Source organism: Oryctolagus cuniculus, unplaced genomic scaffold, assembly GCF_964237555.1.
Source record: "Oryctolagus cuniculus unplaced genomic scaffold, mOryCun1.1 SCAFFOLD_112, whole genome shotgun sequence".
Taxonomy (NCBI): Eukaryota; Metazoa; Chordata; class Mammalia; order Lagomorpha; family Leporidae; genus Oryctolagus; species Oryctolagus cuniculus.
Genome location: NW_027208386.1, coordinates 91,114 through 112,379, shown reverse-complemented (window position 1 = coordinate 112,379; position 21,266 = coordinate 91,114). Strand labels below are relative to the sequence as shown.

Below are 21,266 nucleotides of genomic sequence, written 5' to 3'. Positions count from 1 at the left end.
TTCAATGTCTGTTTTGGTTTTTGGTTTGTTTAGGTTTTCTATATGTCTTCATGGCTCAATTTTTTTACCTAGCATGTGTCTTGATTTCTTCCAGGTTTTCTAATTTGTTGGTCATTGCATGTGATGCCCACATTCTATATTGCAGTGCTAATCTTAAGTTTCAGTGTTTCACTTCCAAACTAGTTTCCTGCTTAATATCTCTGAGAAGCATGGGGTAGTGGCTCAAATTCTTCAGTTCCTTTCACCTAAGTGCAAGATCTACTACTTATTAGGGGACCTGAGAGCCTGGTCCAGCCATAGCTGTTGCAGACATTTAGAGAGTGAACCAACATATGCAAGACCTCTCTTCCTCTCTTTCTTCACCCACTTTCTGTGTGTTTCTCTGCCCTTTCTAAAATCATTTTAAAAGTTATTTACTTCTTTATTTGAAAGTCACAGTTACAGAGAGAGAGAGAGAGACATAGAGAGATCTTCCATCATCTGTTTCACACCCCTGGTTTCTCCAATGGCCGGTGTAGGGCCAGGTTGAAACCAGGAGCATCTTTTGAGTCACCCATGGGGGTGGCAGGAGCCCAAGTACTTGGGCCATCTTCCACTCTATCAGGCCATTAGCATGAAGCTAAATCAGAAGTGGAACAAGTGTGACTTGAACTGGTGCCTATATAGGATGCCAGTATAACAGATGGCAGCTTTGCATACTGCAGCACACCGTCCTCCTCTCTGCCTTTCAAATAAACAAAGCTTTAAAAAAGAAATGAAAATGTCCTTAAGATAGTAAAAGTCATCATGATTGAGCACTGAGGAATCGATTGAAATGATTACATTTTAAAAGATTTATTTATATATTTGAAAGGCAGTGTTAGAGTGAGAAAGGGAGAGACTGATCTTCCTTCTGGTTTGTTCTCCAAAATGGCTGCAATGACTGGGGCTAGACCAGGCTGATCTCATGAGATAGGAGCTTCTTCCAGATATCACATGGGTTCAGGGGCCCAAGCATTTGGGCAAGCCTTTGCTGCTTTCCCAGACACATTAGCAGGGAGCTGGATAAATTTGGAGCATCAATATCTATGACATCTTCCTTGCAGTACAAGGATATAGAGCCCATTTGGCACAATTTACGTTCTATATATGGGTGGGCCAAGTATAACAGCTTCCAACTCTCAAGGTTTGGACTAGATGGGTTCTGAGGAATTGTGTTATAGCAGATATTAATCCATAACTCTTGGTTTAAGTTTTTGTTAGCAGATAACGGCTGTGACTACTTTGGGTCTCTGGATTGTCACCAGTGAAGGCATCCAGATTAATAGTAATGAAATCAACAGTCAGTATAATGGTGTCCAGCTGAACTTAAATGGTTTTTCTTTATTATTGTTAGAATAGTGACCTCCTGCTGTACCCTGGCATCTGGACATAGACAGCAGACATTGGAAGCCATCCCCTTTGCCAAATGGAGTATGCCAAGTTTGGGTCCATCATCTATTAAGGAGGCCTTAGTAGCCATTCTCATGTTTTACTGTTCTATATCCATGGCCAAAGTCCTACTAGATAACCAGGTTTGGAGAATCACAGGCTCAAGGTGTGTAGGTGACTGTTTTTCCAGTCTAGCACAATTAATAGAAATCTAATTTAATTTTACTGGCACATAGCAAGGTTCCAAGAGAGGTTATTCCTTGCATCATAGCCCTTGAGAAGCAGTGGATATCACAAATGATCCAGAGAATTTAGAAGGCATATGATCTCCACGAGTGAAGAAGTCACTGAGAGCACTAAGGATAGTGCCTACAGTATTCAATTTGACTTTTCATTGGAAGGGGGGCCATATAAGCTGGACTGATTTGTAGCATCCATGACAATTAATTTTTTAAATGAGGCATGCATTGCACCAAAACCCAGGAAGGACTAAAAGGTATTAGCATTGTATGTTCTTCACAGTGTGTCAAATAGTCTCATGAAGGGAGGAAGTCATCAATGTGATATATTCTTGTGCTCCTGATAAAAGCTGGGTACAGTTAAATTCTTTGCAAAAATTATGTTTGATGGCCAAGTCAATGAGATGCTCATGTACACCCTAGAAAAAGTGTCTTTCCAAAGTGAAGGCAAACTAGACTGAGGAGCTGTTGGAAAAGCTTTAAGCAAAAACACATTTCCCACTTTTGTAATAGTTAAGACAGGTCATTTATCTACTAAGAGGCATGAGATATGTTAATATTAGATATAAAGTATGGTGGACATAATCAATGGCATATAGCATTAAGATTTTAGTAATCTACCATGAGATGCCATTTACTTTTTTCCAGATTCAACAGGTAAAATTGGGCTGCCAAGTGGGAAACAGCTGGAATAATCACCTTTTTGTTTATTAAGTTTAATGTAATACATTTTAATGCATGAAGACATTGAGTTTCCTTTTATTATGTCATCTTAATTATTTTAGTTTGGGACCTGTGGAGTGTTATTTTCCCTGGTTAAGTTGTAGCTTAAAATTTTTATTTTAATAATTACTCGCTGTGTTAGGCCATCTCTCCCACCTGTGGGAATTTTTGAGTACATCTGACTATTGGAAATTTAGGTAATACTATAGTTAAAATGAGATGTACCAAATAAATAATTTTTTTCTTCTGATACATATTTTGGAACTTTTCTAAAATGGTATTGAGCACCCTGTTTAAATTTAGGGGGATTCCCTGGGTAAGACTGTTATTTGAGACACATTACTGATTACTTCTATGAAAATCTGTGAATAAGTGCATCTAGAACCTGGAAAAGTTGATGTCTTATGTTGAAGAGACATAAGAATCAATGTCTTTTTATCTTTTTTAAATTATATAATTATAAATAAGTTTTAGATGACAAAAAGGATGAAATTATGTACTTTTCAGAAATTTATACCTATATACAACTATAATTGATATATTTATACATTTTCTTTCTTTAGGTTTTTAAGACTTCTTAGGGCTGGCACTTGGTGTGTGCAGAGGCCCACACACTTGGGGCATCTTTTGCTGCTATTTTCCCAGGTTCAATAGCAGGGAGCTGGATCAGGAGTGGAGAGACTGGGACACAAACTGGCACAAATATGGGATACAATTCCCGTCTAGTAAAACTTGATCAGATAACACTGGTTGCTTCTATTAGTGATAAGTAGCTCAAGCTTGACCTCAAATTTAGTCCTTGTAGGATCCTGAATTAGTTTCAGTCTGTGATCCTCACTCTCTTTACATCTTAGGGACTATATTTTTCATTATTGATTCAGTAAAATCAAGTGTTAGAGCTCCTATTTCTAAGTGCTTGAAATTAGAAATGCTGGTCAGAAGGTGTATTTAGGGTTTGGTGCCATGGCTCACTTGGTTAATCCTCCACCTGTGGCACTGGCGTCCCATATGGGCACCAGGTTCTACTCCTGGTTACTCCTCTTCCAGTCCAGCTCTGTGCTGTGGCCACGGAAGGCAGTGGAGGATGGCCCAAGTGCGTGGACCCCTGCACCCCCATGAGAGACCAGGAAGATGCACCTGGCTCCTGGCTTTGGATCAATGCAGCACTGGTGACAGCGGCCATTTGGGGAGTGAACCAGCACAAGGAAGACCTTTCTGTCTCTCTCTTACTGTCTATAACTCTACCTGTCAAATAAAAACAAAGGTGTATTTAAAATCAGTGAGAGAAAATGAATTGTAAAAGATCAATCAACAACAATTGAGTGTTGTGTGCTGCCTTCCCACTTTCTTCTCAGGAATCCCCACAGAATTTTCCAGCATAATTCTAAAATCAGCAACTCCTGCTGTCAGAAGTGTGTGGCTACCACTATGGGGAGCAATAATTTTTAGAAAGGACAAGGGAATTCACTATTTCATGATACTATTCTTGTTTGATGCCTACAACTTCATTTTCTGTTTACACTGTATGATGCTGGGAACTAAGTAATAATTTTATTCTGGGTCTGAGGTGAAGTTATGTAAGATTGAAGTTTAAGACTGAGGTCCTTCAATTTGCAGAATGAAGTCACTGAAAGGCAATTACCAGATAAGTGCTGATACAGGCATTTGCATGGCACAATTCATACACTATACATAGAAAAAATGACCAGTAGCTGTGGGCCAATAGTCAATGGCCCATGAGACCATCACTCAAATCCTCAAGAGTTTGTCTATAATTTCATGGCAATTCTCATTTAGACTAGAAGAGGAGTAAAAGCAGGAGCTCCACGATACCCTAATATTTGTCTCTTGCCTAATTTGTATCAGAAACCACTAGATAAGTGCAGTTTTTTTTTTAAAATATAGCTTTGTTAAAAATATACAGATAACTGGATGTGATGGATAGATGAATTCAGAATGTTTTGGGTAAAGAATTTCTAGATAGTGCAGTTTTAAATATTGACAAAGACTTTACAAGGCATTCACCCTGTTTTCCAGCCATATTAATGCACCAAATTATTACTATTTTACTGTAAAATATGATCCATTGATGGTCCACAAATTATTTTAATAGGTAAGATCAAGCATCATTTTAAAATCTAGTCTGTTATATACTTGGTACCTGGGCTATGCTTCTGCCCACTGTATTCTTTTTCTCTTTAACTTTTATTTAATAAATATGAATTTCCAAAGTACAGCTTTTGGATTACAATGGCTTCCCCCCCCCCCCATAACTTCCCTCCCACCTGCAACCCTCCCATCTCTGGCTCCTTCTCCCATTCCATTCACATCAAGATTCATTTTGAATTATCTTTATATACAGAAGATCAATTTAGCATATATTAAGTAAAGATTTCAACAGTTTGCACCCACACAGAAACACAAAGTGTAAAGTACTGTTTGAGTACTAGTTATAGCATTAATTCACATTGAACAACATATTAAGTACAGAAATCCTACATAGTGAGTAAGTGCACGGTGACTCCTGTTGTTGATTTAACTATTGACAGTCTTGTTTATGGCATCAGTAATCACCCTAGGCTCTTGTCATGTGTTGCCAAGGCTGTGGAAGCCTTTTGAGTTCACCGACTCTGATCTTACTTAGACAAGGTCATAGTCAAAGTGGAAGTTCTCTCCTGCCTTCAGAGAAAGGTAGCTCCTTCTTTGAAGGCCTGTTCTATCCATTGAGATATCACTCACAGGGATCTTTTATTTAGGCTTTTACTTCTTATTTTTTTAATTTTTTTTTCCCAGTGTGTCTTGGCTTTTCATGCCTAAAATACTCTCATGGGCTCTTCAGCCAGATCCAAATGCCTTAAGGGCTGATTCTGAGGCTAGAGTGCTGTTTAGGACATCTGCCATTCTATGAGTCTGCTGTGTATCGCACTTCCCATGTTGGGTAGTTCTCTCCTTTTTAATTCTATCAGTTAATATTAGCAGATACTAGTCTTGCTTATGTGATCCCTTTGACTCTTAATCCTATCATTATGATCAATTGTGAACTGAAATTGATCACTTTGACTAGTGACATGGCATTGGTACATGCCACCTTGATGGGATTGAATTGGAATCCCCTGGCACATTTTTAACTCTACCATTTGGGGCAAGTCTGATTGAGCATGTCCCAGATTGTACATCTCCTCCCTCTCTTATTCACACTCTTATATTTAACAAGGACCACTTTTCAGTTAAAGTTAAACACCTAAGAATAATTGTGTGTTAATTAAAGAGTTCAACCAAAGTATTAAGTAGAACAAAAAAGTACTAAAAGGGATAAAGTATTAAGTTGTTCATCAATAGTTAGGAAAAGGGGTGATCAAGTCACTGTTTCTCAAAGTGTCTGTTTCACTTCAACAGGCTTCCTTTTAGGTGCTTGGTTAGTTGTCACAGATCAGGGAGAACATATGATATTTGTCCCTTTGGGACTTGCTTAATTCACTCAGCATGATGTTTTCCAGATTCCTCCATTTTGTTGCAAATGACCAGATTTCATTGTTTTTGACTGCTATGTAGTATTCTATAGAGTACATGTCCCATAATTTCTTTATCCAGTCTACTGTTGATGGGCATTTGGGTTGATTCCAGGTCTTAGCTATTGTGAATTGAGCTGCAATAAACATTATGGTGCAGACATCTTTATTATTTGCCAATTTAATTTCCTTTGAGTAAATTCCAAGGAGTGGGATGGCTGGGTTGTATGGTAGGGTTATATTCAGGATTCTGAGGAATCTCCAGGCTGACTTCCATAGTGGCTTGACCAGTTTGCATTCCCACCAACAGTGGGTTAGTGTCCCTTTTTCCCCACATCCTCTCCAGCATCTGTTGTTGGTAGATTTCTGTATGTGAGCCATTCTAACCAGGGTGAGGTGAAACCTCTAAGGTCTAATTGATAGGCAAAGATTGTGTTTATAGGAGCTTTTTTCTAAGTTTTTTAAAAAAATTATTTGAAAGTATTGTATATAGAGGAGAGACCCAGAGAGATCTCCCTTCTGCTTGTTCACATCACAGATGGCTGCATTGAGCAGGGCCAGGAAAGAATGAGGCCAGGAACCAAGATCTTCATCTGGATCTCCCACATTGGTAGCATTTGCCCAAGTATTTGGATCATCTTCCATTGCTTTTCTCAGGCCATCAGCAGGAAGCTGGATCAAAAGCAGAAGAGCCAGAACATGACCCAGTGCTCATATGGGGTGCTTGTATTGCAGACGGCAGGTTTACTTGCTATGTGACAATGCTGGCCCTGTTTTATGGGAACTTCCAAATGAAATTTTGAAGTTGTATGCATTGTAGTTTGCATGTAATTCAACTTTCTGCCATACTTACTGATATATATCAGCATTTGATGTAGGACAAATCGGAAAACACAATGGCTTAACAAATAGCCATTTGATTTGCAGTTCTGACTCTGTGTTTTGGGCTGTACTCAGCTGGGCAGTTCCTATGATCAGTCCAGGAGCAGAAATGAGAGTTCAGCCATTTGGGGAACTGATTGAGGCTTCACTTAAGTGTCTGGGGTTTGTGGTGAATCTTGACTACATATTATCTCTTTTTTTTCTTTTTTTGACAGGCAGAGTTAGTGAGAGAGAGAGAGACAGAGAGAAATGCCTTCCTTCCATTGGTTCACCCCCCAAATGGCTGCTATGGCCAGCATGCTGTGCTGATCCAAAGCTAGGAGACAGGCACTTCCTCCTGGTCTCCCTTGTGGGTGCAGGGCCCAATAACTTGGGTCATCCTCCACTGCCTTCCCAGACCAAAGCCGAGAGCTGGACTGGAATAGGAGCAACTGGGTCAGAACCAGCACCCCAACTGAGACTGTCACCTGGAATACCAGTGCCACGGGCGGAGGATTAACCTAGTGAGCCACGGCGCCAGCCTACATACTATCTCTTCAACAGGCAGGCCCCAGGGTTTTTCAGAAGATAACTGTCAGAAAAAGAAAATCTGAGAAGGCAAATACTTTACAAATTGTCTATTTCTGGGGCTGGTTCTGTGACATAGCAAGTAAAGACACCGCCTGCAGTGCCAGCATCTCATATGGGTGTCAGTTCATGACTCAGCTGCTCTACTTCTGATCCAGCTCTTTGCTACAGCCTGGGAAAACAGTAGAAGATGGCCCAAGTCCTTTGGCCCCTGCTCCCTTGTGGGAGACCTGAAAGAAGCTCCTGGTTCATATCTTTGGATCTACACAGCTCCAGCCATTGCAGCCATCTGGGGAGTGAACCTGCAGTTCGAAGACCTCTCTTTATTCCTCCTTCTCTCTCTCTCTCTCTCTCTCTCTTCTCTGCCTCTCCTTCTCTCTTTGTGTAACTCTTTCATATAAATAAATATTTTAACAAATTGCCTATTTCTATCACATTTACTGGTATCTCATGGGGTAAATCAATTGAAATGGTGAAATTCATGGTCTTTTTCAAAAAGATTTATTTATTCATTTGAAAGAGTTACACACAGAGAGAGGGAGAGGCAGAGAGAGATAGAGAGCTCTTCCATCTGCTGGTTCACTCCCCAGTTGGCTGCAATGGCCAGAGTTGTGCCAATCCAAAGCCACGATCCAGGAGATTCTTCTGGGTCTTCCACATGGGTACAGGGGCCCAAGGACTTGGGCCATCTTCTACTGCTTTCCCAGGCCATAGCAGAAAGCTGGATCAGAAGTGGGGCAGCTGGGAATCAAACCAGTGCCTATATGGGATGCCAGTCTGCAGGTGGCAGTTTTACCACTAGGCCACAGTGCCAGCCCCAATCCAGGGTTTTGTGAAGGGATGAATACAGGGAAAGGTGCTACTTGGAATCATTACTGGTAAAGTGCACTGCATTAAATATACATTATGTGTATTTGTTAACATTCTTTAGTATAAACTTTAATAACAACATAATGTTTATCTCTGATAACCTTATTCATTTGAACACTCAACTTTTCTTTTTACTTTTACATTATTATTTTACAAAATTTGTAGATAATGCTTTCGTTAAACCAATGCTAACTTCTGTTTAATCTTTGCCACTTAATATAGGTGGGTGCATTTTCCTATGTATTTCTATTTTTAGAGGTTTATTCCTCCACAGTGAAGCTGATGTTTTCTTGGTTAATGTATTTATTATTCTTTATTCATTCTATTATATCCTTTTTTTTCCCCACTGTTCAGTGCAGAAGGAAACCAGAGGGTTTTTTTTTTTTTAAGATTTCATTTATTTATTGAAAGAGTTGCAAGGAGAGAAAGTCTTCTATCTGCTGGCTCACCCTCCAAATTACTGCAAAGGCTGGAGCTCAGCCGATCCAAAGCCAAGACCCAAGAGCTTCTGGGTTTCCCATGCAGGTGCAGTGGCCCAGGGACTTGGACCATGTTCCACTGCTTTCTCAGGACATAGCAGAAAGCTAGATTGTATGTTGAGCAGGCAGGACTTGAACCAGACCCCATATGGAATGCTGGCACTGAAGGCAGCAGCTTTACCCATTATGCCACAGTGTTGGCCTCCCGAGTTTTCTTTGAACTCCTGCCATTCACCTTCTCTCCCAGGTATGATTCTGGGTCCTCCACATGTTTCTAAGAGGAAAGAAAATTAATATATCACCTGTAAGTGTTTTTTTTTTTTTTTAATTATTCCCCAGCTTGTCAGTACTCATTTTAGGTGTTTAATGCTAGTTTATTTATTAATTTTTTTAGATTTTTTTTATTTATTTGAAAGTCAGAGTTACAGAGAGGCAGAGGGGGAGAGAGAGAGAGTCTTCCATCTGCTGGTGCACTCCCCAGTTTGCCACAATGGCCGAAGTTGCACTGGTCCAAAGCTAGAAGTGAAGAGCTTCTTCTGGGTCTCCCACATGGGTTCAGGGGCCCAAGGACTTAGGCCATCTCCTACTGAATCCCCAGGCCATAGCATAGAGCTGGATTGGAAGTGAAGCCACTGGGACTTGAACTGGCACCAATATGGGATGCCAGCACTGAAGGCAGTGGCTTTACCTGCTAGCCACAGTGCCAGTCCCAGTATACTAGTTAATTAAAATGGAAAATATGGGGCTGGCTCTGTGGCTCAGTGGGTTAATGCCCTGGTCTAAAGCATAGACTTCCCATATAGGCACCGGTTTGAGACCCGGCTGCTCCACTTCTGCTCCAGCTCTCTACTATGGCCTGGGAAAGCAGTGGAAGATGGCCCAGGTCCTTGGGCCCCTGCACCCATGTGGGAGACCCAGAAGAAGCTCCTGGTTCCTGGCTTCAGATTGGTGCAGTTCCAGCCATTGCAGCCAACTGGGAACTAAACCAGCAGATGGAAGACCTCTCTCTCTCTCTCTGTCTCTCCTCTCTCTGTGTATCTCTGACTTTCAAATAAATAAATAAATCTTTACAAAATTTTAAAATAGAAAAATAAACATAAAATTTGTTCTCACAGAATATACAGAAATGAATTATGAATTTGGCATGATTATGAAACATTACTGTCATCTATAATAATGCAGTTTGGTCTCTTGTCTTTCTGTTGCTATAGCAAAATATATATTTGTTACATGAATTGAGTTGAAACTAAGCACAATATGCTACATTTTTGGGGTCATGTCTGAAACATTCTACACATAGATGATGTACTGAACAGTGTTTTAGTGCTACCTATGAAGTAAACACTTAGCATTCTGCAAGAGGAAGAGTTACCTAGTGCTGGAACACAAATCAGTTAAGTTTGTTTTCAAATTGTTAGAGTAATGGAGTTCTTAATACCTTTGAGAAGCTGAATTGGATTCTGGAATAGGATAAGGAATGTGTGGAGAAAAGAATCTACTGGAGGCTCATTTATTTTTTAAGATTATTTATTTGAAAGGTGGACTTGCAGAGATTGGGAGAGACAGGGAGACAAAAGGTGTTATATTCTATCTACTGTTTCATTCCCCAAATGCCCACAATGGCTGGGACTGGGCCAGGCCAAAGCCAGGAGCCTGGGACTCCATGGGTCTCCCACATTGGTGGAAGGATCCAAATACTCAGGCCATTTTCACTGCTCTTTCAATCAGGTTAGCAGGGAACTAGATTGGAAGTGGAGCAGCAAGGACTCAAGTCCTCTGTTTACATGGGATGCCAGCATTGATGGTGGAGGCTTAGCCTGCTGGATCACAATTCTGGTGACTATTGCAGGTTCTGAAATGAATCTCTAAGCATTTTTCTCAGTGAGTCACAAATGCAGATTGTACTGCAGACATTCCCAGGTTCTCTTTTTGGGCAAAAAATTCCATTGCTTTCATTTAATTATGTATAATGTCATTTCAAATGTTTATCATTTGAATGTTTTGGGCAAGTATTTCCATTGCTTTCACTTTAATTAGGTATAATGTTATTTCAATTGTTTATCACTAGAATAATCATAGACAAGGGCAAAAGCTAATTTGTATTCTTTGTCTTACCTGTATTTTCTCTCTTACTTAAAAATATTTATTAGCTTGATAGAGAAAAAAGTTGATGGACTGAGAGATAGAGAGCTTTGACACATTAATTCATTTCCTAGATAACCATACCAAACAGGTGGGGCAAGACTGAAGCCAGGATTGGGGAATGGAATATAGGCCTCCTTCATTGGTGACATCACCATTGCTTCCCCAGGTTTGCATTATCTGGGAGCTAGAAACTAGAGCTGGCATTGGAAATCATAGACACTCTGAGGTGGCATCATAAACAACACTAAGCTAAATGTCTGCCCTGTCTTTTAATATATTTTTTCTCTGACATATTGGAAATGATATGCATGGTGTTTTCCTGGAAATTGTTTTCTGTTCATTCCCATCGTAGTTTCACTGACGGTTTCTTGCCTTTTTTCTCAATGCTTCTACATACTTCTCCTTAACATTGCCCAGTCAAGAGTCAGTATTGCCCCTCTTCTAGCCTGCTGTGCAATTCCCCTTGACAGATGTGGCCTTTGTGATTTGAACCTCCTGTTTCCCTCCAGCTTGGGCATGTCTCACAGCCTGTAGATCATGGGTTTGACTCTGTTGAATGCTCCGTGTGGCTTTCTAAACACTCCACAAGTCTAATGTGAAACCATATCCTTCCTTTTTTCCTTCATATCCATACACAACTGTCAGTGTTTATTTTGTGACAGAGTTAACATGTTGACTGGAAGTGTATTATTATAGGTGATGACAGCATTTGAAGACCTGGCTGTGTACTTTACGTGGGAAGAATGGCAGAAAATGAACAATGCTCAGAAAATCCTGTACAGAGATGTGATGCTGGAGACCTACAGCAGCCTGTTCTCCTTGGGTGAGTGACACCCATCACATGCCCAGTGATAACATTTTCTTGGTATTTGACAAATAAGGGAACACTTTATAATGTTTAATATTGGGCAGGATTAGAATTTGAGTCCATGAATAATCTGAATATCTACCATCTAACAAAAGATTCAAATTGGAACATTTGTTGCATAGCTCCTGAACCAAGCTGTAGTCCTTTAAATAACCCAAGATAGTGATTTTACAAAGTCTTACTTTGTTTCCATTAATAGGGCACTGCATTACCAAACCTGACTTGATCTTCAAATTGGAGCGAGGAGAAGAGCCATGGATCGTGGATGAATGCTTGAATCTGAGCCTTTCAGGTCAGTCTGCACATAAGAGACAGGGAGGCCAAGGCAGAAAGTGTGCAGATGTTGACTGGTGTTCTTTCCATGAAATTTTCTCAAGCCTTACTCCTGATGACAGCTGGTTTTGTGCATCAGACACAGGCATTTAGAGATACCAGTATCTTCCTAACTTTTGTTCTTAGTGAAGATGTTCTTTGATTAAAAAAAAAAAATCCAGTCATTTTCTGATGTTACTAAGGCTTTTATCTAGGTTTGATACATTCCCCCAATTCTAACTTGTCCTTCTCTACACTTTCATACCTTTCCCTTCATGCACTTATTAGTTCCTTCAGTGCTTGTTAATTAGGTAACATACAGAAACTTATTTTTTTTTTAAGATTAATTTTTCTGTTTTTTTTTTTTTGTTTTTTTTTTTTGACAGGCAGAGTGGACAGTGAAAGAAAGAGACAGAGAGAAAGGTCTTACTTTTGCCATTGGTTTACCCTCCAATGGCCACCATGGCTGGTGTGCTGTGGCTGGCACACCACGCTGATCCAAAACCAGGAGCCAGGTGCTTCTCCTGGTCTCCCATGCAGGTGCAGGGCCCAAGGACCTGGGCCATCCTCCACTGCACTCCTGGGCCACAGCAGAGAGCTGGCCTGGAAGAGGGGCAACTGGGACAAAATCCAGCACCCCGACCGAGACTAGAACCTGGTGTGCTGGTGCCGCAGGCAGAGGATTAGCCTATTGAGCCACCACACCAGCCTGTTTCTGGTTTTTTTTTTTTTTTTAAGATTTATTTATTTATTTGAAAGTCAGAGAGAGAGAAGAAGGAGAGGCAGAGAGAGAAAGAGGTCTTCCATCCACTGGTTCACTTCCGAATTGGCTGTTGTGGCTGGAGCTGTACTGATCTGAAGCTAGGAGCCAGGAGCTTCTTCCAGGTCTCCCATATGAGTACAGGTGTCCAAGGACTTGGGCCATCTTCTACTGCTTTCCCAGGCCATAGCAGAGTGCTGGATCAGAAGTGGAGCACCTAGGACTTAAACTGGTACCCATAAGTGATGTTGGCACTGCAGGTGGTGGCTTTACCTGCTATGCCACAATGCCAGCCCCCAGAAACTTATTTCTAACTCATTGCTCAGATTGCGTTCCCACTCATGATTTTGCCCAGGCATAGGACTTGCTCAGGACTGAATCAATAAATGTGAACTCTCTCTCTTTCTTAGTCTCTTTCTTTTTTTTCCTCTGTGCCTCTCAAATAAATAAGAAAATTATAGTCTGTTGGAAACATTTGAAGAGTGAGCCTACAGTTGGCTAACCTCTGTTTCAGTCTGTCTTTATCTCTCATTCTGTCTCTCTGACTCTCAAGTAAGTAAATAAGTAAATGTTAAAAGATGGTCATGTGGCTGGCACTGTGGCACAGTGAATTAACACCCTAGCATGAAGCACCAGCATCCCATATGGGCACCAGTTTGGGACCCAGTTGCTCCACTTCCAATCCAGCTCTCGGCTATGGCCTGGGAAAGCAGTAGAAGATGGTCCAAGTCCTTGGTCCCCTGCACCTGAGGGAGACCCAAAAACAGCTCCTGGCTCCTGGCTTCAGATCAGCACAGTTCTGGCCATTGTGGCCAACTGGGGAGTGAACCATTGGTTGGAAGACCTTACTCTCTCTTTGCCTCTCCTCTCTCTGTGTAACTCTGACTTTCAAATAAATAAATAAATCTTTAAAAATAAAAGATGGTCATGAGTAAGCCTCTGTGCTGTGACATCAGAAATTATGAAGCTAGGAATGACACTGTGGTGCAGTGTGTTAAAGCTCCAGCCTGCAGCACTAGCATTGCATATTGGTGCCAGTTCAAGTCTCAGCTGGTCCCCTTCTAATCCAGCTCTCTGCTAATGCACCTGAGAAAAGAGCAGAGGTTGGCCCAAGTCTTTGGCCCCCTGTACCCATGTGGGAGACAAGAAAGACACTCTGGCTCCTAACTTCATTTTGGCCCAGCATTGGTTGTTGTGCCCATATGGGTAGTGAACCAGCAGATGGAAGACTTCTCTCTGTCTCTCTCTCTATAATTCTAGCTTTCAAATAAATAAAGTAAATCTTTGAAAAAAAGAAATCCTAAACTAAGCATTAACTTACATAAAACATGAAAATAAGTGATCCTAGACTCACCAAGAAAATAATGAGATTTTGAGACCCAAGGTCAAGTAGCCTCATGGGGTTATGTTGAGTGACTCAGATTTCTTTAAGGGTGGAGTTTGAAGTATGATTTCTCTCTTATTTTCAGTATCATTGAAAAAAAGCCAATGAAAAGATAAGAAAAGCATAGGAAATGAAGCTTTCAGTGAAAATAGGAGGCAACTGATCAAAAGCCTCCAGAAATTCAAATTATCACACAGGAATGTTTCTAGAAAGAATTTAGAGGAGGTAACCAGTACTGATGATTTCAGAATGAGTTAGAAAACACTTTTCAAAGAAGATGAGCACATCCCGATTTGCAGAAACAAATTCTTCAAACTGATTGGGAGTGTTTAACTAAAGTGGTATATTGGGAATTTTCTGTACCTGTTGTACTTCTGAGAAGCTGAAGGTGTTGGGTGTCCTTAGGAATTTGGGGAAGCTGTCATAGAGTAGAGACAAAGTAGTTTTTCATTTGAAAAATCCCACAAATGATGTTTACCTAGGAAGACTGAGCATGAGACACTCATAGATTCAAATCCTACTCCTTAAATGTTGTCCTGCTTAAAGTACAGGCACATTTCACTCTTCTCCACTTGCAAGTAAATGATTAGTGAAACTTTTTCATGTTTATGGTTGAGATATCAGAAAAGCAAAAAGCACACAATTTTTATAAAAATAAACTGGAGAAAAAGCACAAGGAAAAAAATGGTTGCTAGGTAGTGGGTGAATATTTTTATTAAATATTTGCCCATTCTTTAAAATATTTTATAGTTATTTCATCTTTGTGAAAGGCAGAGTGATAGTGAGAGAAGAGAGAGAGAGAAAGAGGTCCTCTATTAGCTCTCACTTCCCAGATGCCTGCAACACTTAGGTCTAACTAGTCTGAAGCCAAAACTCTATAATCCCTCTAGTCCCTGGTTTCTCACAGGTTCCCAGGCACATGAACCATTATCTGCTTCCTTCCAGTTTACATAGGCAGAGAGCTGTACTGAAAGCAGAGTAGCCAGGGCTCAAACTGACACTGTTTTGAGATGCAGGCATCCCACACATCATAGCACAAAAGTCATTCTACCATCCTTGACAAATTCCCATAGTAAAAAGGATCATGTTTGAACATTGGGAAACCTCATGGTATATTAATGTATTAAGGAGAAAAACCATATAATGGTCACAAATAAGTACCTCATACTGATTTTGTGAACATCTTATACCACTTGGATAACAAGTAACTTCATTCCCTTTACATGAGTATGGCAGGAGAAACAGTTACATGTGATTCAGTGACATGATTGTTTTTTTCTCATTTCAGTGGTCATGAAAAGGGATGACCTGATTAGGATCAACCAGGAAAGTCAGGACAAAAATCTGAATCAGGATTTTATGAAAAATAACAAGACATCAGCTCTCAAGAGAATTGAATTAAGAAGAACACTTAGTTTAAATTCAAGCCATGTTCCAACACTGATTATTAAAAAGCGAATCTATTCAGGATTGAAGCCTGAGGAATGCAATAAATGTCACACTGTGTATCCCCCCAGGGGGCCTGATCAACTACAGGCTGGAGAGAAATTTGATAACACTAAGATACCTGGAAAATCTCTCCAGTTCTGTGAGCCTCTTAGCCAGCTTGACAATATTCACATCATGAAGCAGCCATTTGGACCCACTGGACAAGCAAAAGTCTTCACAAGAAAGATGTTCTGTAAATCTGAGAGGGTTCATATGGCAGAAAACTGTAATAAGTCAACTGTCACTTTTGGAAAAGCAACGCAAATAGAAAAAGCTATCCATGAAAATTCTAGCCTCAATATGCATCAACAAACTCACACAAGAAAGAAATTTTATAAGTACATTTTGTATGTTGAACCTGTCATTCACCAGTCACATCTTACAATAAACCAGAGACTAAATACAAGGGAAAAACTTTACACATGTAAACCTTGTGGAAAATCACTCAGTTTTAATTCACCTTCTGAATGTAATGACTGTGGAAAAGCCTTTAGACAAAATTCAGTCCTCAGGAAACATCAGCAAATTCACACAGGGGAGAAACCTCATGAATGTAGTGACTGTAGAAAAGCCTTTACACAAAAGTCATACCTCATAAACCATCAGCGAATTCACACAGGAGAGAAACTTTATAAATGCCTTGAATGTGGAAAAGGCTTTCTGTGGAAGTCAGACCTCATCATACACCAGCGAATTCATACAGGGGAGAAACCTCATAAATGTAATGACTGTGGAAAAGCATTTGGATACAAGTCAGCCCTCCTCATACACCAGCGAATTCACACAGGGGAGAAACCTCATAAATGTAATGACTGTGGAAAAGCCTTTGGACAAAAGTCACACCTCATCATACACCAGCGAATTCACACAGGGGAGAAACCTCATAAATGTAATGACTGTGGAAAAACCTTTGGACAAAAGTCACACCTCATCATACACCAGCGAATTCACACAGGGGAGAAACCTTATGAATGTAATGACTGTGGAAAAGCCTTTGGACGAAAGTCAAGCCTCATCATACACCAGCGAATTCTCACAGAGGAGAAACCTCATAAATGTAATGACTGTGGAAAAGCGTTTGGATATAAGTCAGCCCTCCTCATACACCAGCGAATTCACACAGGGGAGAAACCTCATAAATGTTATGACTGTGGAAAAGCCTTTGGACAAAAGTCACACCTCATCATACATCAGAAAATTCACACAGGGGAGAAACCTCATAAATGTTATGACTGTGGAAAAGCCTTTGGACACAAGTCAGGCCTTAGGAAACATCAGCGAATTCACACAGGAGAGAAACCTCATAAATGTAATGACTGTGGAAAAGCCTTTGGACAGAAGTCAACCCTCCTCATACATCAGCGAATTCACACAGGAGAGAAACCTCATAAATGTAATGACTGTGGAAAAGCCTTTGGACAAAAGTCACACCTCATCATACATCAGAAAATTCACACAGGGGAGAAACCTCATAAATGTTATGACTGTGGAAAAGCCTTTGGACACAAGTCAGGCCTTAGGAAACATCAGCAAATTCACACAGGAGAGAAACCTCATAAATGTAATAACTGTGGAAAAGCCTTTGGACGAAAGTCAGACCTCATCATACACCAGCGAATTCACACAGGGGAGAAACCTCATAAATGTAATGACTGTGGAAAAGCCTTTGGACAAAAGTCAGGCCTCATCATACACCAGCGAACTCACACAGGAGAGAAACCTCATAAATGTAATGCCTGTGGAAAAGCCTTTGGACAAACGTCAGGCCTCAGGAAACATCAGCGAATTCACACAGGAGAGAAACCTCATAAATGTAATGCCTGTGGAAAAGCCTTTGGACAAACGTCAGGCCTTAGGAAACATCAGCGAATTCACACAGGGGAGAAACCTCATAAATGTAATGACTGTGGAAAAACCTTTGGACACAAGTCAGGCCTCAGGAAACATCAGCGAATTCACACAGGGGAGAAACCACATAAATGTAATGACTGTGGAAAAGCCTTTGGACACAAGTCGGGCCTCAGGAAACATCAGCGAATTCACACAGGAGAGAAACCTCATAAATGTAATGACTGTGGAAAAGCCTTTGGACACAAGTCACACCTCATCATACACCAGCGAATTCACACAGGAGAGAAACCTCATAAATGTAATGCCTGTGGAAAAGCCTTTGGACAAACGTCAGGCCTCAGGAAACATCAGCGAATTCACACAGGGGAGAAACCTCATAAATGTAATGACTGTGGAAAAACCTTTGGACACAAGTCAGGCCTCAGGAAACATCAGCGAATTCACACAGGGGAGAAACCACATAAATGTAATGACTGTGGAAAAGCCTTTGGACACAAGTCGGGCCTCAGGAAACATCAGCGAATTCACACAGGAGAGAAACCTCATAAATGTAATGACTGTGGAAAAGCCTTTGGACGAAAGTCAGACCTCATCATACACCAGTGAATTCACACAGGGGAGAAACCTCATAAATGTAATGACTGTGGAAAAGCCTTTGGACAAAAGACTAACCTCATATCACAGCAGAGAATTCACACAGGGTAGAAAACTCAATTGTAGTAACTGAGGAAAGCATTTAGCTATAAGTCAACCTTCATCATGCATCAGAGAATTCACACAAGGCACAAACCTTATGAATGTAATGACTGGAAAAGCCTTTGGACAAAAGTCAAACCTGAATGCACCAGAGAATGCACACAGTATTGAAACTTCATGAGTGTAATGACTGTGGAAAAACTTAAGTTCCAACTCCAAATGCATCAGAGTATTCACACAGGGAAATAACCTTATAAATGTAATGACTGCAGAAAAGCCTTTTTCTATAAGTTATATTCATATCAAAACAGTTCACACAGGGCAGAAACCTTATGAATCTAGTAAGTGTGGAAAAGCCTTTATAAATCATATGTTATAAATCATAGCTCATATCACACCACAGAATTCACACCAGGGAGAGACTTCATGAATGCAATGACTGTAGAAAAGCCCTTGGCAATAAGTCACATCTCAGAATGCATCAGAAAATGCACATGAAGAGAAACCTTTTGGACATAATGACTTGGAAAGCTTTTCCCCATAATTCAGCCCTCATTGCACATCATCTAATTCATATGGGGGAAAACACTTCGGATATAATGCATATGGAAAAGCCTTTATCCATAAGTAACACCTCATAAAACATCAGAATTCACATGGGGGAGAAACCTTATGAATGGAATGAATGTTGGAAAACTCTGCCAAAATCACACAATATAACATCAGAGAATTTATTACATGGTGGAAATCTTGTAATAAATGTGGGAAAGCCTTTTGTCAGAAGGAATACCTCATAACATGTAGATCAAACAAGGGAGAGAACTTAAGAATATAATGAATGTGAAGGACTTTTTGCAAAATCAACATAACCATGTGATAGAGCCTTTTGCTGGAAATTACATCCCATACAATAGGCACTCCCATAAGGAAGAAAGGTTGGGACCAGCGCTGTGGCACAGTAGGTTAAAGCCCTGGCCTGAAATGCCCGCATACCACGTGGGCACTGGTTCTAGTCCCAGTTGCTCCTCTTCTGATCCAGCTCTCTGCTATGGCCTGAGAAAGCAGTAGAAGATGGCCCTGCACCCACATGGGAGACCCAGAAGAAGCTCCTGACTCCTGGCTTTGGATCGCTGCAGCTCTAGCCATTGCATCCATCTGGGGAGTGAACTAGCAGATGGAAGACCTCTTTCTGCTTCTCTGTCTCTCTCTAACTCTGTCTTTCAAATAAAAAAATTGTTAAAAAAAAATGAAGAAGTTCAGAAATATTATTAGTGTGACAAAAAGCCATTTGTCAGAAATGGCATTATACATCAAAATTCACACAAGGGGTTTCTTAGGAGTGTAATGAATGTGGAAGTATATTTTCATAGAATTCAGGCTTGCATAAATATAGGTGCCAGTTCTAGTCCCAGCTGCCCCTCTTCAATCCAGCTCTTTACTGTGGTCTGGGAAAGCAGTAGAAGACAGCCCAAGTGCTTGGGCCTCTGCACCCACATGGAAGACCAGGAAGAAGCACCTGGCTCCTGGCTTCAGATCAGTGCAGCTCTGGCCATTGTGGCCATTTGAGGAGTGATGCAACAGAAGGAAGAATTTATCTCTGTCTCTCACTGTCTGTAACTCTACCTGTCAAATAAATAAAAATCTTAAAAAAAAAAAAAAAACAAGAAATTAAACATCAACTAACAGAGAATTCATACAGTAAAATTTCAATTTAATGCATGTGAAAAAATTTTTCTGCCATTAATCAATTCACATGAAGAGACTCCAAAATGAGAAAACATACATGCATAGAAAAGTCATGTACCATGGCCATGGTGATTTCACTTTTATTGTAAGATCATCATCACCCCCAACATTCTGTAAGTTGCCCTGGAAACTGTCAGGTACACAGTGTATCAGGGCCATATTAGCCAAGGGTAATAATTCTTTCTTCTCAATGTAGTATATATATATATATATATATATGAATATATGTAACATATAACATACATATATTTTATACATAGATAAATTTGCCACTGTGTGTCTAGATACTAATATATTTCCTGAAAATTATGCAGGAAAATAGTGGGATCTTAATGTGATTTTTATCCCAGAATTATGTGTGTGTGTTTAATTTTAGAGGTTAGTAGACTTGGAGACACAGAAAAACAGAGATTATGAGCTACAACTTTGTGGCTTACTCTTCATTCTTGTAATGATCAGAAACTGGATTATTACAGAAAGCTGAGCTATTCTTTTCTGATGATAAATACATTATAAAAATTTCAAAAGGTTGCTCTATATATTTATATTACAAATTATATGTACATTTATATTGTAATGTCATAAATTAAACACACACACATATATATTATATATATAAACACCTTTAAAATTCTTCTTGTTATTGGTATAAATATTTTGAATTTTAAATATTTACTTTTAAAATTTTATTTAATATAAGTTTGATATATTTCATATATACAGACTAATGAATGTATGTGACATGTCCCCTGATACCCTCCCTCCCACACACACTCCAACCCTTTCTCCTCTTCCCTCTCACATTCCCACTTAACTTTTACAAAATCTGTTTTCAGTTTACTTAATGATTATATAGTTAACCCTACACTAAGTAAGAGTTCAACAAGTCAGCAAATAGTATGAAGCAAAAAAATAAATTAAAAAAAAATCACTGTTCCTCAATGGAAGAGACAAGGGCTCTAAACAATCATCAAATCTCAAAATGTGTATCTAACTCCAATACATTACATTTTAGGTACTCTATTAGCTACCTCAGATCAGGGAAAACATAGGATATAAGTATAATGGTTTCCAGTTTCATCTATCTTGTTGCAAAAGACAGGGTTTCTTTTTCTTTCTTTCTTTTTTAATAACTGAGTAGTATGCCATAGTGTGTATATACCATAATTTTCTTATCAAGTCAACAATTGATTGATATCTGGATTGTTCCCAGATCTCAGCTATTGTGAATTGTGCTGCAATGAACATGGGGTTACAGATAACTCTTGCATATGCTAATTTCTTTTCATTTGGGTAAATTCCATGGAGTGGGAAGGCTGGATCAAATGGTAGGCCTA

The 21,266-nt window shown here is 39.9% G+C and overlaps 1 protein-coding gene across 2 annotated transcripts in view; it reads left to right on the top strand.

Annotated features, from left to right (window-relative positions):
* LOC103347594 (zinc finger protein 585A-like) overlaps positions 1-19,430 on the top strand; it is a 30,446-nt gene extending 11,016 nt beyond the window's left edge. Inside the window, exons 2-5 of one of the 2 annotated variants that reach the window (XM_070067867.1) lie at positions 11,521-11,647; positions 11,892-11,984; positions 15,437-17,653; positions 17,822-19,430. In XM_070067867.1, the coding sequence (XP_069923968.1) occupies positions 11,521-11,647; positions 11,892-11,984; positions 15,437-17,653; positions 17,822-18,093 (2,709 nt within the window). In that variant the 3' untranslated portion in view covers positions 18,094-19,430. Of the gene's footprint in view, positions 1-11,520; positions 11,648-11,891; positions 11,985-15,436 lie in introns of both variants that reach the window. The other variant, XM_070067864.1, reaches the window with a different exon arrangement.
* The last annotated feature ends 1,836 nt before the right edge of the window (positions 19,431-21,266 follow it).